Source organism: Rhinolophus ferrumequinum, chromosome 24 (genome assembly GCF_004115265.2).
Source record: "Rhinolophus ferrumequinum isolate MPI-CBG mRhiFer1 chromosome 24, mRhiFer1_v1.p, whole genome shotgun sequence".
NCBI lineage: Eukaryota > Metazoa > Chordata > Mammalia > Chiroptera > Rhinolophidae > Rhinolophus > Rhinolophus ferrumequinum.
Window position 1 is genome coordinate 10,024,095 of NC_046307.1, and position 18,360 is coordinate 10,042,454.

At 43.0% G+C, this 18,360-nt stretch overlaps 1 protein-coding gene across 1 annotated transcript; it reads right to left on the reverse strand.

The window, feature by feature from the left end:
• Window positions 1-10,674: 10,674 nt before the first annotated feature.
• C24H5orf15 (chromosome 24 C5orf15 homolog) lies at window positions 10,675-18,200 on the reverse strand. The gene is made up of 3 exons (XM_033096842.1): window positions 18,006-18,200; window positions 12,316-12,845; window positions 10,675-10,819 (listed from the first exon to the last, which is right to left on the reverse strand). The coding sequence occupies exons 1-3, from the start codon at window positions 18,142-18,144 to the stop codon at window positions 10,688-10,690; spliced, it is 801 nt and encodes a 266-aa protein (XP_032952733.1). The 5' UTR covers window positions 18,145-18,200; the 3' UTR covers window positions 10,675-10,687.
• Between the last annotated feature and the right edge of the window lie 160 nt (window positions 18,201-18,360).

The window sequence follows — 18,360 nt, forward strand, 5'->3', positions numbered from 1 at the left end:
GGGCTTTCCGAGGCCTATTCCAAGACTGTGTATGTGGGTTAGACAAGGCCCGAGGTCCTCCTTGAAACAGTGTCCCAGCCTCCAAAATGAAATCTCTGGGTCCATTTCCAGAAAATAAATTCAGCTTGTAGGTTCTGTGTCCTAACAGAAATATGGAAAGATGAAATCATTGCAATTTTTTCCTCAATTTTCTTTGGAACCAAGATTTGACCCCAGGAGCCAACTCAAGCATCATGTTCTTGATGAATCTTCCCCTCGCTCTACATTCCCAGAACCCAACACAGGCAATCATTAAATGTCTATTGAATAAATGAGTTGCCTGTGGGCCCCTGGAACAGGGTGAGATGCCAAGCTTCATATTCCTTAAGAGGCGTAGCACATCTCAGAGTAACTTCTCTGTTTTGGTGTTTGGCTTGGCGCGCCTTCTTCCTAATGGGGTGAAAGACTTCCCTTGTGTGTCCTCCTCTGCTGGAACACAGTTTACTACATGGCTTTCTGCCTGCAGGCCCAAGGCCAGGAGTCTGGTCCATGTGCTAATGACTTAGAGCAGCAAAGAAGCCAGATAGACCTTTGAAAGTGTTATGTTCCCGTCCACCATCAACCTTTTTAACTTCCTTGCTGCAAAAACGCACGCTAATACAGACACAAGTGAGTTTTTCATGGGGAATGAACAAACTATTTATTAGTAACAATAAGGTGTATGGCTTCCAGGATCCAAGAGACTCTTGCCATCAGTGCTCATGTAGTAGAAGTCCCTTCATTTGAAGTATAGTAAGGACAAGGGGATGCAAGATATCATAGCTAAGCACTTGCAGAGCCTCAGAAATGATTGCCCCATTACTCACAGGGACCTGACAAAGCAGGGGCTCACACAGAGTCGCTGGTTCTGCCTGACCTCTGTTTCGGCATCTTTGCCAACACATAACCCAATTCATCAAGATAGAAGGAGGGAAACTTCTGCCTCTAATTATGATGGTGTAGCTGGCACCAGTCTAGCCCTCCCACCATAAACAACTATACACACACACACACACACATATGCACGCATACATATACGTGACTGGTACATTTATATGTGACAACTCTTCAGGCAGGGACAGTAGGCAGTGTAAGACCATGATCCCTGAGAGAAAAGGAAACTCATGAGGTAAGCTACACAATCGCTCCACCATCCAGCTCTCTGATTGAGGGCAATTTCCCAATCATGTTTCAAAGAGCTAAACGTTTCAAATAGAGCATGGCAGTATTGCTGAGCTGAGCAGCAGAGACCACAGTTTAGAGCAGCTAAAGCAACTATACACACTTGATCTTAGCCAAAAGGCCGAGAGCGATAAAAGCAACTATAATCTGAAGGATAAGGCACTGGAGAGAAGAGAGCTGTGCAGATAGGGGGCCCAATAGGTCAACATAGGAGTTCCTTGTAAATCTGTGGCTGATGGCTCGGTTACACATATGTAGGAAGAGACCCTCTAAGGCTTGCCAGATAGATGCTGCTACTGGGTTGAGAGCAAAAGTGCTGAGGGAAATTGATGTTATGGCCCTGCCAGAGTGAAGAAATCTCATTAACACACGTTAACACCCTATTACTACTCCTGGCCCTCAGCGGAGACATTTAGAAATTCTTCAGCTAAAAAGCACAATAACTGAAATTCACTAGAGGGATTCAATATCAGTTTGGGCAGGCAGAAATAAAATCAGCAAACCTCAATATAGGACTACTGAAATTATCAAGCCTAGAGAGTAGAAGCAGGGTAGGAGGGGAATAAAATTAACAGAATCTAAGGGACCTGTGGGACACCATCAAGCAGACCAACATATGCATTGTGAAAATTCCAGAAGGAGAAGAGAGAAAGAGCAGAAGGAATATTTGAAGAAATAATAACCAAAAACTTCCCAAATTTGATGAAAAACATGAATCTACAAATCTGAAAATCCAAAAAGCTCAGCAAATTCCAAATAGAATAAACTCAGAGATTCACACTGAGACACATTATAATCAAATTCTAGAAAAACAAAGAAAGAATCTTGAAAGTAGCAAGAGAGAACTCATCACATCCAAGGGATCCTCACTAAAATTAACAGCCAGTTTCTCATGAGAGACCAAGGAAGCCAGAAGACAGCGGCATTACATATTTAAAGTGCTAAAAGAAAAAACTGTCAACCAACAATTCTAAATCCAGAAAAATTGTCCTTCAAAACTGAGAGAGAGGGGGGCAGCCGGATGGCTCAGTTGGTTAGAGCAGGAGCTCTGAACAACAAGGTTGCTGGTTCAATTCTCACATGGGATGATGGGCTGTGCCCCCTGCAACTAGATTGAAAATGGTGACTGGACTTGGAGTTGAGCTGTACCCCCCACAACTACATTGAAGGAAAATGACTTGGAGCTGATGGGCCCTGGAGAAACACACTGTTCCCCAATATTCCCCCAATAAAATTTATATTAAAAAAAACAGTGGGGGTGGGAGATGAGGGTAAGGGGGATCAAATATACAGGGATGGAAGGAGAACTGACTCTGGGTGGTGAACACACAATGGGATTTATAGATGATGTAATACAGAATTGTACCCCTGAAATTTATGTAATTTTACTAACAATTGTCACCCCAATAAATTAAAAAAATATAAAAATAAAAAGTAAAATGAAATAAAGAGTGGAATCAAGGTGGTTCACTACAAAAAATCAACTAAACACAGAAGATGGCAGTAATGGAGGAACGAGGGACAAAGAAAGTATTAGACATACTCATACAGAAAACAAATAACAAAATGGCAGAAGTCCATCCTTATCAGTAATTATTTTAAATGTAAATGGTTAAACTCTCCAGGTGAAAAGGCAGAGATTGGCAGAATGGATTTTTAAAAGCATGATCTAACTACACTTGACCCTGGAACAACACAGATTTGAACTGCACAGGTCCACTTATACATGGATTTTTTCAATAAATACTATAAATGCATTTTTCTCTTCCTCACGATTTTCTTAAGAACATTTTCTTTTCTAGCTTACTTTATTGTAAGAATACAGTATGTAATACATATAACATGTAAGTAAAGAGACTGAATCAGACATCAAAACCTCTCAAAAAAGAAAAGTTCAGAACCAGGTGGCTTTACTGGTGAATCCTACCAAACATTTAAAGAATAATTGACATCATTCCTTCTCAAACTTCTCCAAAAAATAGAAGAAGTGATTGTGAAGCACAAGGAAAAGCATTCAACATTCATAATCGTTAGGGAAATACCCATGGAAAACAGTAAGATACCACTTCATACCCGTTAGGATATGAATGAATGAATGAAAACAAGTGTCAGCAAAGATGTGGAGCTAAAACCTTCTTACATTGCTGGTGGGAATGTAAAAATAATGCAGCTACTGTGGTAGTTTGACAATTCTTCAAAAAGCTAAACACAGCATTGCCACAAGACACAGCAATTTCACTGCTAGGTACATACCAAGAAAAATTGAAAATAAGGACTCAAATGGATATTTGTATGCCAATGTTAATTACAGCAATATTTACAATAGCCAAAAGGGAAACAACCTAAGTGTTCATCAATAAATGAACGGACAAACAAAATGTGGTATATACATACAATGGAATATTACTCATCCATAAAAGGAATGATACATGTTACGATATGAAAACATTATGCTAAGTGAAATAAGTCAGACACAAAAGAACAAATATTGCCTGGTTCCATTTATGTGAAATACCCAGAATAGCTAAGTTCATGGAGACGGAAAGTAAATTGCAGATTATGGGGCGTGGGGGGGGGGCGTTATTGCTTAATGATTGCAGAGTTTCTGTTTCTATAAAGTTTTGTCAACAGTGGTGATGGTTGCAAAACAGTGTGAATGTAATTAATGTCACTGAATTGTACACTTAAAATGGTTAAAATGATAAATTTCATATTATTGTTTACCACAATAAAAAAGTTTTTTAAAAAACAACAGCAAAAAAGCAAACAATCCAATTACAAAATGGGCAAAAGAGATGATTTCACCAAAGAGGATATACAGATGACAAGCACATGAAAAGATGTTGGACATCATTATCTATTAGGGAAATACAAATTAAAACCATAAGACATCACTACATACCTATCAGAATGGCTAAAGTAAAAAAATTAAAAAATGACAACACCAAATGTTGGCGAGGATGCAGAGAAACTGGATCACCCATATGTTGTTGGTAGGAATGTAAAATGGTAGTCACTCTAGAAAACACTTTAGCTCTTTCTTAAAAAACTATCACATAACACAGCAACTATCACATAACACAGCAACTGCAGTCCGGGGTATTTATCCCAGAAAAATGAAAACTTACATTCATACAAAAATCTGTACACAAATGTTTATAAAAGCTTTATTCATAATAGCCTACATCTGGAAGCAACCAGAGGTCCTTGAACAGGTGAAGGGTTAAAGAATATGCGGTACATCCTTATCAGGGGATATTACTAAGCAGTAAAAAGGAAGGAACTACTACTGATATTTGCAACAACCTGCTGAATCTCCAGAGGATAATGCTGAATGTAAAAAACAATCCCAAAATGTTATATACTATATGATTCCACTTACATAACATTCTTGAAATGACAAAATGATAGAAATGGAGAACAGATTAGTGGTTGCCAAGGATGAAGGAGGGATTGAGAGTGGGAGGGAAGTGGGAATAGCCGTAAGAGGGCAACAAGTGGAATCCCTGTAAGAGTGGAAACTCGGTATCTTCACTGTATCAACGTAATATCCTGGTTGTTATAGTGTACTATATAGTTTTGCAAAATGTTACCAAGGGAAATTGGGTAAAGGATACACAGGATCTCTATATTATTTCCTACAGTTGTGAATTGATAATTATCTCAAAATTCAAAGTTTAATGTATATATTTGTAATATATATTTACTGTATTAATTATAAAACATTAAATTATTAAAATATATAATTAATGTATTTGATATATGTATAATATATATTAAACCCAGATATAGATACAGATGTATATATCTACAAACAATACAAATGTGCACTAATAGGAGAATGAATAAACAAATTGTGGTCTATTCGCTCAATGAATACTACTCAGCAATAAAAAGTTTCCTTATCTGTGAAATGGGGTGATACAGAAGCTCCTTGACTTACGATGAGGTTATGTCCCGCTAAACCCATAAGCTGAATATCATAAGTGGAAAAGATATTGAATACACCTAACCTACTGAACATCACAGGTTAGCCTCGCTCCCGTAAAGGTGCTCAGACACCTACAGGAGCCCACAGTGGGCAGAAACATCTCACACATGCATACCCTATAGAGTACGGGTTGTTGTCATGCAGGGTGGCATGCGGGGTCTCTGGTCCCGCTCCCCACATAAGAACGCAGGATACGGTGAGGCCAAAAAGGAACACCCACAGAGCCACAGACAGAAGAGTCACACTATATTCTCGCTGGCGGCTGGGGTGGAGACACAGGAAGCAGGAGCCACACTGTCCTCAACCTGCCATCCGTTTCTCCACCAACCAACCTCCCTTGCTAACTGCAATCCGCGCTTGCTAGTTCAGCCACCAGCTTCTTGCCAGCCCCCATTTGCTGCTAACGTAGCCACGGCAGTTATATTAGTGGCCAGTGACTCACTGGTTACAGCTGACGGCCAACTAGCCACAGCTGATGGCCATCCAATCACAGTTGATGGCCATCTACTACCCGAGCCAGCACCTTTCCATGTGAGGCTGAGAGCCTGGAAACTGCTCTCCGGGGCTCTGTGCCCCAGTAGTTTACCCTTGTGGCCGCGTGCCTGACTGGGAGCTGGGGCTCGCTGCCACTAACCCAAGAGAAGATCAGTTTTCAAAACTCGAAGGGCAGCGACTACTCAGTTTGTATCACTTTCATGCCATCATAAAGTCAAAAACACAAGGCAAAACATCTTAATTTAGGGGCTGTCTATACTGGGCTGGGGGGCACACAGAGAACAGTGAGTACCTGGGCCGTCATATGTCCTCACTAAGTGTTAGCTGCTATCCTACTGAGTCTAAATTACCTTTACCACAAAGAAACAAAAGTGAAACCCAGCTTTGGGCGGATAACATTCATCACCTCACTGTGATCACTCAATTCTTCTCTGCCTGACAGTGGGCACCATGGGGACAGAGCCCGTGTCTGTCCTGACCTACTGTCATCCCCAGCTCGCGGCACAAGGCCAGCGTGAAAGGAGCCCAGGTGTCTTGCTTTAAATGGGTGCTGCAGTAATGGCAGAATGTGGACACCTGAGAGTGAGCCGCAGAGCCCAAGCCCCGCCTCCATTTGTGCTCCCCCAGTGTAGCAAGGTCCCTTAGCTCAGGTATGCTAAATAGCCTAAAAGTAGCTCCATCTGGAGTCCTGGGTCCCACTGCTTCTAGGCAAAGGTTCTTGGGAACGGCCCAGGGCATGATGGGAAGGACCCTTTGGCCTCGAGGATGGGAACAAGCAAGGGGGTTGGGAGGCTCCAAGGAAACCCCATCTGTCACCCAGCAGGTCATACATGCCTGGATGATTCAGGATGAACCCCGCTGTGACAAGCTGCCAGCCTCAAGGGAGCCCTGGGGGAGCCCTGGGGGAGCCCGGAAGGCAGTCCCAGGACTGGGGGTTGCGGGGGTAGCTCCTTCAGGCTCTCACTCCTTGGTGAGCCCAAGGCTCAAGCGGGCTCTTCTGTGGTCAGTGACACATTGAAAACTCTTCTCCGTGCACAAAGTCCTTTCACAGACATAAATCCATTTTCGCTTGCTGACAAAACTGTGAGTTAATCAATGGCCCATTTTACAAGGAGGCTGGTACAAACACAAAGCTCAGACCTCACCCACACTCCTCCTGCCCCTCCCTTTCTCCCCAGGTCTGTCTTCCTAGAATAACCGCTAGGTACAACATGGGCCAGGTAGGCCTCAGCCCCAGCAACGCCCAGCACATTCCACTTAGGCTTCGAGAACCCAGACCCTTCCTCACTCCCGAGGGAATCAGGACATGTATTGGCCTCTCCCTGGGGGCTGCAAACCACTGTGGGGAGGACTCTGAGCCCAGAGGTCAAGCCCAGAGTGGGAACCCACCCCAGACCTGTCTGACTCCGGGGCTACCCATTGTTCTAATGCACGGTCAGATTCCTGCCTCCTTTGGAAGGGGCTCGGATGGGAATGGTGCCCACTCCACATGCCACGGGCTGGCCTGGGAGAGAAGCACAAGGGCCCTCTGAGCAGGGCGTGCAGGAAGTAAAGGGCTCCAGAACTTGGCATCTCTGGGTTTCCCAGCCGAGAAATGAGGCAGTTTAGGGGTTGTGAGAGAAAGCAGCACAGGGCTTCAGGGCAGACACAGCAGGGTGTCAGGCAGAGAAAGGCTCCCTAAGGAGCAGAGGCGTGTAAATCTGCAGCCTCATCCTAGTGGCAAGTCTGGGACTGCTTAGGACGGAGCTGGAAGATGGGTGGGCTTGGGGCTTCTGAGGCCGAGGCTGTTACTTACTGGTCCAAAATCAGGCCCCCAGGAGGCACTCGGTAGCCTAGACAACAGGTCACCACCACACGGGGCCACTGAGATGGCAGTCAGAAATGGCCCCAGCTCCATTTCCAGAATGTGCCCCAGCAACTTCCCCACCTTGTGTCAAGGTCAGTAAAAACACAGGTGAATACAATTCCACTGCAGACTGGACTCAAACCATGGGACAGCCTCCTTTTCCATTCCTTTGGAAGACGTCCGGCCCTCAGAAGAATACTTTTATTAACCTCCTGAACTTCTGCTGGGAAGAACGGAGCTTCTTACCGCAGAATCTAGAAGAAGGGCACCACCAGACCAGGCTGAGAGAAGGCCAAAGGCAGTCAGCCAGAGAGAGGCAGAGGGAGAACTGAAGCATTTGGCAGCTTGTGCCTGCAGTCACCTTCTCCACCCACTCTGCCTCCTGGGCAGCAGCTGCTCTGATGAGAAACTGGGATCTGGGGGAAGGGTGAGATCTCACGCAATTAACGTGGGCTTTAGCTTCACGTGGACGTTCAGGTAAAGCTGACACACCACACCTTGGTTCTCCCCGACGACGCAGTCCTAGGCCCCGGGTGTTAGCAGAATTAGACTGTGTGCCAACCACACGAGTCCGTGCAGAGCCTGACCTGCCTTGGTTTTCTCCCCATCTAATTTCACAAATATGCCACTGAACCATTTCAAGGGGCCTAGTTGGTGCCAGGCAGTGCTGAATAAGGGGCTAGAGACGAGTCAGACCGGTCTCTGTTCTCCAGCTCACACTCTTACGGGCATTATAGAGAGGGTCACCTCCTGCACGCACACATTCCACAAAAGAGCTTGCACTCACCCTCGTGAGTGCACATCTAAAGTCACAACCCCAGTCAAGACATGCGTGCCCACACAAATTCTAAATATGTTTCTGTCTGCCTCACAAGTTTCCACACATTCCATTTCAGTAAGAACAGAAACGGGAGCTAAAGGGTAACCTATTATGCCACTAGGACCAACATTTGGTGCAGAGCTCCTGGTCTATCCAGAAAGTGGCACAAGGAGAAAGGCGCAGACTCCACACGTGAGAAGGATACATCACTGATTTAAGACTCAAATGTGGGTCTTACTTGTGCCATCTGACCCCATTTACGCCTCCTTCGCCTCATGGGATCCAACAAACTGATTCCAGCACGGAAACGATCATCACAATATTATTTCTGAACCAAAAACTGCAAACCATCTAAACATACAACAGGAAAATAGCTAAATAAATCAGGTAGATATTAAATGTTTTCAAAGAATAATACGAAATGGGAAATGTTCATGATCTGTTAAAAAAGCAAGATACAAAATTCTACATGAGATCAAAGTCATTTAAAAATTATAACATACACATAAATGTCCAAATTATATATTTATAGGCCAACAGCTGAGGTGCTCTGTGACTCTGGGCGCATTTTCAATCGAACTACGATGTGATCTCTAAAAGTCAGAGGCTCCGACTTCAGCACTGGGACGTGAGAAGCACAGACTGTGCCATCGGATGTCCCCAGGAACCCTGGATCCCCTCAGGGGGGAATCCTCCAGGATGGGGGTGCCTTTGACAGGGAGACAAATCCTAGAAAGCACACACTGATTTAGCTGCTTTACTGCTCTTTGCAATCCTTCTTTGCTACACTTTACAACTTCAGTACTTAGCTGTAAACTGGACAGAAAGTAGGGTTTGGGACTAAGGTGGAAGTCAGAGGAATTAGAGTTCTACTGTTGACAGCAACAAAAAGCAAGCTAGTCAGTTTAGCTTCCTCCAGACGTAGCACGAACGCTCTGTCACCACCCAAATGAAGGACCCCATGCCATCATTAAATTGAAACACACTAATAAAATCATGGGTTGATATCTTTGCCATTTATTTTTTAAAATCTTATTCAAAATATTAAATAATACAATTTCAGATATGAAAAAAATTACTGGAATAAAACAGCTCAGGTGTATTTCCATTGTGTTTCCCTTCCTTATTAGGACACTAAATTGTCCACCCGAAATGATGGACTGCCCTGCTTTTTCCATCTCTACCCAAAGCACATGCCCACTTGCTCACCTGGGCTTTGTTTAACATATATTAGGGGTTATGTTTTTCAAAAAATTGTAGTGACACTTGTAAGTCAACCATGGTTCAAATCACATATTTACACATTGATCAATTCTTTGTGATAGACAGGCTAAAATGAAATACAGCAAATAATTTCCAGTTGCTGTTAAAAAAAGGAAGAAAACAAATACAGGGGGAGAAAAAGTCAGCGTATACATATATTCTTTATGTATACAACTTCATTCAGGTATAATTTTAATTTGAAAGACCTGGATATAATAATACTTAAGTGATAACGGCCCCTAAAATTTATTCAAACTTACTATAAAATAATTAACGAAGTGAAAAAAATCTGATGTAATTTTAAACTCCACCCCTTGCTTGAAAGCTTGGAGGAATCCGTGCTATAATCAATTGCTAATGAAAAGCAATTGTACATGTATTTAATATTTTACCACAACTTCTACCTCTGAATTGAACTCAGTAATTGAAACCAAAAAGTGATTATCTTTTTAACATTTTGTCTATGTCCACTGCAAACTACCGAGTCTCTATTGCCAGAATTTCTAGAAACATTTATTAATTGACCTAAAATTGTGTTCAGATTGAGTAATATCTTTATCTTAAATTATGTTTAAATTACCCAAACTATCCAAAGCAATTTTCCTGGAGAAAAAAATGTTCCTTATATGCAAAGTATTATTACATACATCCTTAGAGATTATAGTTTGGGAGCACAAAGAAATGTGCCCTTAAAAAAAAGTATTTGGATGGCAGAAAGAGAATCTGAGTCAGCAGTACCAGACACATTAGAATTTAGTTACAAGTTTGGGAACTTTTTGAAGTAGCATTACTAATACTGCCAGAAATACAATAAAGAAAACTAAAACAATAAAAACTAACAGATAATGCTTAGCTCCACATTTTGGACACCTGATTGAATTCACCTCTAAAAATGTAGATAAAAAATTATATACTCCTTGTTTGTGACATTTGATTTCCAAAGCACCAAGGCAAATAAAGAGAGACCCACCTCTCATTTAATACCAAATGCCTATGGCAAACATCTGCACAGTATCGTATAAAAAGTCAAGCAAATCAAATTACATAATAAGCAAACTCAAATCACAGTGCTTTAAAAAATATAATCATTGGTAATCTTCAGTGAAGGCATTGCCTCATTAACATTCTGGTCTAGGCGATGATATTCCACTGTTTTGGAACAAAGACCGTCACGCCATTTCCTGCTTTGAACCAGAAGGAAAATCTGGAATAAAACAAAATAAATTTTATATATATACAAAAGACAAAATGGAGATGTTAAAAGGTTTTATAACAAGTGGAATACCTCTCTCCTAGGTTCCCAAATACAAAAAAGTAAAATATCAACAATAACAGTTGTTTTGTGTTCCGTCATGCAAACAAGGCTAGACAGTGATTTTCGAATTTTAATGTACATAGAGTGTCCATTCAAGACTGACTCCTGGGTTCTACCTTCGGAGATGAGTTAATGGATTGCAGTGGAGTCCAGGAACCTACCTGTTTGCACAAGTCGCTTAGGTGTTTATAATAGAGATGGCCCACGACTGAGCACTGGGATAGCATATCCCTGGCACTCAAAGTTTCGGACACCTACAAATATTTACAGAAACTGTGATAGACCACTAAACCGCAAATAACCAAAAGGATTTGTTTGTGTGCTTGTTTTCTAACTCAAAACCACAAATAAGGCATTTTGAAATTATCTGGTCCAGTTTTGTCATTTCTCGGGTGAGAAAATCAAGACCTGAAGGGGAACATGGCTGGCCAGAAATCACAAAGCGAGTTACAATAAAGTCAAGAACCGAGATTTTTCTGACCAGTAAGTATTAAAAAGGTCATTGTGTATTCGATCTCCCTTTAATATTTGAAAAGCTTAACTATGCCGCTCTGGAACTAAGAGTGCCAAGATGTACCCTCACACTCAATTACCCTTCAGTCCTATTTACACCTCCTTTGCCTCATGGAATCCAACAAACCGATTCCAGTACCGAAACGTTCATCACAACATTATTTCTGAACCCAAAATTGGAAGCCATCTAAATGTCAACTGGAAAATAGCTAAATAAATCATGTATTAATAGCTGTTAAATCACATTTTTAACGACTATTAATGATAGTGGAAAATGCTGATTCATCAGGTAAAAAGATACAAAACTCCACGAGATCAAATTCACTTAAAAATTATAACGTACACATATCTGTCCGAATTATATACATATTTATAGACCAGAAACACACCAAAATGTTAACAATGCTCAGTTTGGGGTGATAGCTTGTATTTTCTTTTCTTTGCTTTTTTGTGTTTTCTGAAATCCCTAAAATAAATATGTAATACTTTTACAACCAGGAAAAACACTTATTAAAATATCACTGCTTAAATAATTAAAAGTACTAAATTCACACTCTTTCTCCACAAGTATTCCCACTGAAGTAGCAATGCTAAACTAAGATATAAAACCTTTTTTTAAGAAAAAATCGCTGGGTTTTGGTTTTGCTAATTAAAAAGCAATTTGATTCCTTTTCTTAAAAGTACATGCAGTAAAGCATTCTGTCTGTAATTTGTTAAAATACACCAGATTTATAAACAGATCAGACATCTCAATATTTTACCACCCACTTAAACTTGACGAAAGAAAACAACTGACTCATCTAAAGCACTGATAAGAAATACAACTGAGATATTAAAGGGCAACTAGAGGGGCTGAAAAATCCCAAACCTACCTTCCTTTTGTTGTGATACGTAATGTAAACAACAGCAATGCAAAAAGCAAAAATAAGAAGATGAAAAAAGAAATGGCTGTCTTCCTCTTCTACACTTGAGGATGGGGTCTTAAAAGATCTCACTGCCTGTTCAATTTCCATGTAGCCCCTTTTTTCTTCCAAGGCCTCGCTGGACTCCTCGTCCCTGGGATTGATGGTCCAGTCGTACTCTGACTCTCCGTAATCACCATTGTCCAGAGTGTCTTTGGCAGTGGACGGAGAACTGTTCAGCGTGAGAAGGTCCTCCTCCTCCACGCTGGCATCGCCATTGTTGTCGGCTTCCTCTTGAGACTGGGCGCTTGTAGGGGAGGGATGAGGGGCCACAGAGGCCCCTCCACTCTTCTCTGTACTAGTTGTGGGAGGGAGAGTGGTGCTGGCTTGGGAAATGGCAGGTTTGGTTTGGTTTTCAGGTTTTAAAGCAGCACTTGTATTTGAAGAAGAAACATCTGGCTGGGATACAGTTTGGCTCTGTGAGTCAGACGGCGATTGAGCTAAAATAAGTGAATAAAGAACATCAAAGTGAAATCTCCTTTATCTCCACCAAGCTAGAAGCATATGTACCTAAATGTGTCACTGAGCATTTCTCTTTGCTAAATTCCTATACCCTGCTATATTAATAGCCAGCAACCAGTTACCTTTCTTCTTCGTCCATTATTCATCAGATAACAACTGCCTTGCCAGACAGTAACAACTTAACGCAGCAAAGACCGACCGCATTAGGTAGCCGGCCACCGAGAGAAAAAAAGGAAAAACAGAGAGGGGTTGACTTCCAGTCACAAAGGCAAAGTTCACACAGAGCTCTCCCCACCCCTTCTGTTTTCGTTTCGCAAAGAGGTTGGACTTCAGTAAGCTTTGCCCAGCCAGACTCCACCCCATGCCAGACAGAAAGAGAGGTGGCTGATCCTAGCTCAAGAAGGTCACAAACTAGGTATGAAATTTGAACTTAAACATTTCCAACACACTACAACAAATTCTAGAGAAGCTAATGTAGACAGCATTTCTAAGTGACACTAGAACTGGAAAACCTCCTCTCCCAAATTTTAAAAAAAGTATTCTTAGGGAGAAGAAAGGGAAAACTTCTAAAGGAAAAGAATTGGAAACTGGAACTTAAAAAAACTAAGCATGAACTAGACTATTTTAAAGATTGGGGGCAGCAATCTCGGTACGGAGATGACACCGAAACGTAAAGCTCTAGTTTCCCTACATTCCTACCCACTCAGCACGGGTTACTGAAGTAAAAGTTCAATTACTTACAGAAGTCACTCTCCATACCAAAAGTGCAGGGTAATATTTGTTGAAATTTAACAGTGTGTCTAATTTCTAACTTAATGTAGTATTGAACTACTTCAAGAATATACATACTTTTTAAAAAACTGTCACGTGAGATCTAAAAATACTCATATAATATTTTAAAGTCTATCAAAGTAAAGTATTTTATAGGGGTAAGATTAAACCAAATCATTCCTGCGCTTTCCAACACGCGTGCATGACACAAACGAACGAGCTAACAGACAACTCTGTGTATGTGAATACACTCTGGTGTGTGTATCAGAGTTGACATGTATTTTGTGTAGAAAAAATTTTAAAAGTCTCCATTGGACTGAATAGAATCTCTCAGAAAAAAATAATTTAGTAAATTAGTAAAAAAATGTATTAAATTAAAAATAAAAAATAAATAAATAAAAATAAAAATAAAAATAAAAAATGTATTAAATTAGTAAAACTCTCATAAAACATTTTCCATAGTTGGTTCCTTGAAATTTTTCACTGGAAGAAACAGGGACTACAACTGAGTACGTTCTTAACAGGATTTTTACATTTATCACCTCAACTTAGCTATGATTCAGGCATTTACAAATTGCTATTTCTCTGATATACTTAATTTTTCCTGCCCAAGTGTGGGGAAACATGTTTTAAAATAACCATTTTAAACTGGGAGCCAACAAACCAACCTTGAATTTTTTAAAAATTGTTTTTCTATGCTTGACTTTTAGCATACCCACGTAAGCTAAAGGACACAGTCTGACGGGTGGAGTGACCATCGTTTGTCGCCATCGCCCACCCTCTCCACGTCCAGAAACCCTTCACTGCGCACTCTGGGCAGTCACGGCACATCCCTTCTTCCCAGCCGTCCTTCACCGTCTCACTGTGCCCGAAACTTGAATCTCCCTTAAGGACACACTTTCCCTGCAGCTCTTTTCATTAACAGTTCTTGTTTCTCCCACGTCTTTGCACCACTGAGTCTGGAGGAGCGGGAACTATCCTCCTGGAAAGGAGGTGAAGCCCCTGTCAGACCACTCTCCCATTCCCCTCCCTACGTGTCCCCAGCCTTGCTTCTCCTGTCATCGGCTATCACCCACTCACCTTTGTCCACCAACTCCTGGTCAAAGTCCCTAATTCTCAATGATTTTAGCTCCTGGATCCAGTTCACTCTACCCAGGGACTCCCATCTTGATTTAAAATCTTCGACCTCCCTCTTCTGGTGAGCCAGCTCTCCCCTTTACCCTAAACTCTCACTCCCACGGTCATTATCTACCATCACAATTCTTCCAGAATCTCAATTTCAACATGACCTCCTAGCCTTCTAATTCATTCCCGGTATTCTAAATCCATTAGCACCTAATTCTCTGATCCTACCACCTTTTCAGTCCTCCATGGACACGACCCACCTCGCCCAATGCACTCTCTTCCTTCTTCACCCAGACTCAACTGTGTGATCAGCTATTATCCCGCTCTTACATACACCCCTTCAATCCCCTTCCCCCTTGCTCCCTTTGTCCCACTTACTTGGCAAGGCAACGTCCCGAGTTAAATCAAACCCTCTGACTACTCCCTATCTGCACCAAGCAGCTGAGCATGGCCAGAAATACACAACCATGCCACTGTTTTTATTTCATTCTAAATTCAATGCCAAAAATTCATGTGTACATGCAATGCTGTTGGCAATTATATTGTATTTCCCTAAGCCATTCAGCCTCCTGCTCCCTTAGGAGACCATTCATATTTTCTTCTGACCTCAAACTTCCAACAGCTTCTCTGTTGTCCTCATTTTCAACTAATGACATCACTTACTAAACTTCTCTGGGGAAAATGAAGTCATCAGAAAAGACTTTCATGAACTACCAGAACTCTAGACTCATAAATCCAAATGCCTACTTGAAATCTCCTCTTAGATGTGTGACATTCAAATTAATATGTGCAGAATGAATTCTGACTGGCTTCCAGGAAAATGGAGCAGACATACTATTCCCTATTCCTCCCACTAAACACGACTAAAGCCCAGCAAAAAATGTAAATGTCTAAATGTTAGTTTCTTCTTAGAGAATTAAATGACCAAAACAATCATGCTTCTTAAGCACTTTAAGAACAGGCACCAGCTGCGTTAGCTAGGGAAATCCTCATTATAGTCTACTAATGTTGAAAGGGCCTCGGGGAAATTGACCACAATTCTTCCCCACAGACATAAATACACTTCTGGGAGGATGGTCCAGTTGCCCTGCCCTCAGTGCTGCTGGGAAAACCTAAGTAACCACAGCACTTTAGTAGAGGAACTTATGGCTAGACAGCCCCTGTTGACAAATAAGAGAACACTATTCCTTTCAGGCTATTTTTCACCTCAAAACTCAAAAAAGATTTACAGAAAAAAGCAGGATTGAGTTTTGGCCTGAAAGGAAAAAAGGACTACTAAACAAAATGCTGCTTAATCATTATAAGTTCCTAGTAGTGGATTTGTTCCCCCTAAGTCTCAGGTCCTGGTTTACAGACTTCCTCATTTCTCAATGAAGCCTTCAATCTCTTGATTCACAATGTAACATTTCTAAGAAAAGAAATACTTCCTCATTCAACATTGTTTGCAACAGTCAAGATATAGAAACAATTTAAGTGCCCATCAATGGATGAATGAATAAGGAAGATGTGAGATACAAGTACATACGTGGAATATTACTCGGCCATAAAAAAGAACGGAATCTTGCCATTTGCGTTAACACAAATGGACCCTGAGGATATTATGCTATAAGTCAGTCAAAAACAAATACCATATAATTTCACTTATATGTGGAATCTTTTTTTAAAAAATCAAAACAAGTGCCGGCCCGGTGGCTCAGGCGGTTAGAGCTCCGTGCTCCTAAGGCTGAAGGCTGCCGGCTCGATTCCCACATGGGCCAGTGGGCTCTCAACCACAGGGTTGCCAATTCGACTCCTTGACTCCCACAGGGATGGTGGGCTGCGCCCCCTGCAACTAACAACGGCAACTGGACCTGGAGCTGAACGGCACCCTTCACAACTAAGACTGAAAGGACAACAACTTGAAGCTGAACGGCACCCTTCACAACTAAGACTGAAAGGACAACAACTTGACTTAGAAAAAAGTCCTGGAAGTACACACTGTTCCCCAATAAAGTCCTGTTCCCCCTCCCCAACAAATAAATAAATGAATAAACAAAATAAAACAAAAACTCAAAACAAGACAAACAAAAAAGGCCAAGCTCTAGTTACAGAAAATAGATTGGTGGCTGGGGGCGGTGAAGGGGGTGGGGTCCTAAATGGAGTCAGAAGGTACATACTTCCAGTTATAAAACAAATAAGTTATGGGGATGTAATGTACAGCACGATGACTATAGTTAATGACATTGTATTGCATATTTGAAAGTTGTTAAGAGAGAGTAAATCCTAAAAGTTCTCATTACAACAACAAAAAATGTGTAGCTATGTCTGAGGACCTATGGTAACTAGACTCCTAAGGGTGATCAGTTTGCAGTGTACACCAACATCAAATCATTGTGTCGTACACCTGAAATTAATATAATGTTCTAGATTAATTATACCTCAGTAAAAAATAATAATAAAAGCTTAAATTTTAAAATACTATGGGTCCATTAAAAGGAAGCAGGGTTGTCAGTTAAGCCAGGACTCAGGGAGGGGGCCATGTTTACAAAGCCCCTTTCTTGTCCCTCCCCCCTCCCCCCCAGCCCCTCCGCAGCCCCAGGCCTCAGTGTTCTGGTCCTGACCAGCACCAGAACCTCCCAGGCCTGACACACGCACCAGAACCGGAAGACACAGCTCTTTCCCCCTCCCTTTCGCTCTCCAAAATATTCCATCAGCTCAGTCGGGTCACTGCCCCTGCCCACCCTGGCCTTTACCACTGACCTCCCCACGCTGCCTTGGCCCTGTTAGAGCCCTGGGTGCCCCTTCCCAAGCCGGCCCCTCTCTAGCCACCACACCTCCTAACCGCGGCCACCTCCTCGGCACCTGTCTCCGCCGCCCCATCTTCTAGACGCTCCTAACAAACCCCTCCGCCTACTGCTGCAGGGGTCAGAGGACCTCACTTCCGGAGGTCCTCCCCGCCCCTCCCTGTGGCGACCCACTCAGGACTCCAGACACCAGCACCCCCCCCCCCGCCCATTTACACTCCGCTCCCTGCTCCCTGGGTCCTGCACTCGACCTCACTTCTCGGGCCGCTCAGACACCCCACTTCCTTAGACGCCGAACTTCAGACAGCCTACTGTCCCCGCTCGGGCCCGCAGGGACCCCTGCCCCATCCACACATCGCCTTCTGCTCCGGACACAGGAAGCGCCCTGTCGCTGGCCCTGCCGGCCCCCCGGCCCGCGCCCCGGGCCTCCCCGACTGCCCGCGCCCGCGCCCCCTTTACCACTGGACACGGTGGCGGACACGAGCAGGAACGCCAGGACCAGCGGCCGCGCCAAACCCCCGGGGGCCTGGACGCCCAGCCGGGGCGGCAGCTTCGCTTGCACGACCCCACTCATCCTCCCCAGGGCGACAGCGGCCATAACGGACTCGGCCGGGAGTCTGCGCTGTTGCTAGGCTCTACGACATGACGTCAGACACTGCGTAAGGCATCACGGCCCTAGATCCGTACGTCCCAGCGTGATGACGTCGCAGCCTGAAGCGAGGCTCTGGTAAAGGAAGGGAATAAGGGAGGAGAGTGGGAGCTGCGGCGAAGGGGAGCCCCCCCAACTCGGCTGCGTTGTGTAAGGGGGGGGGTT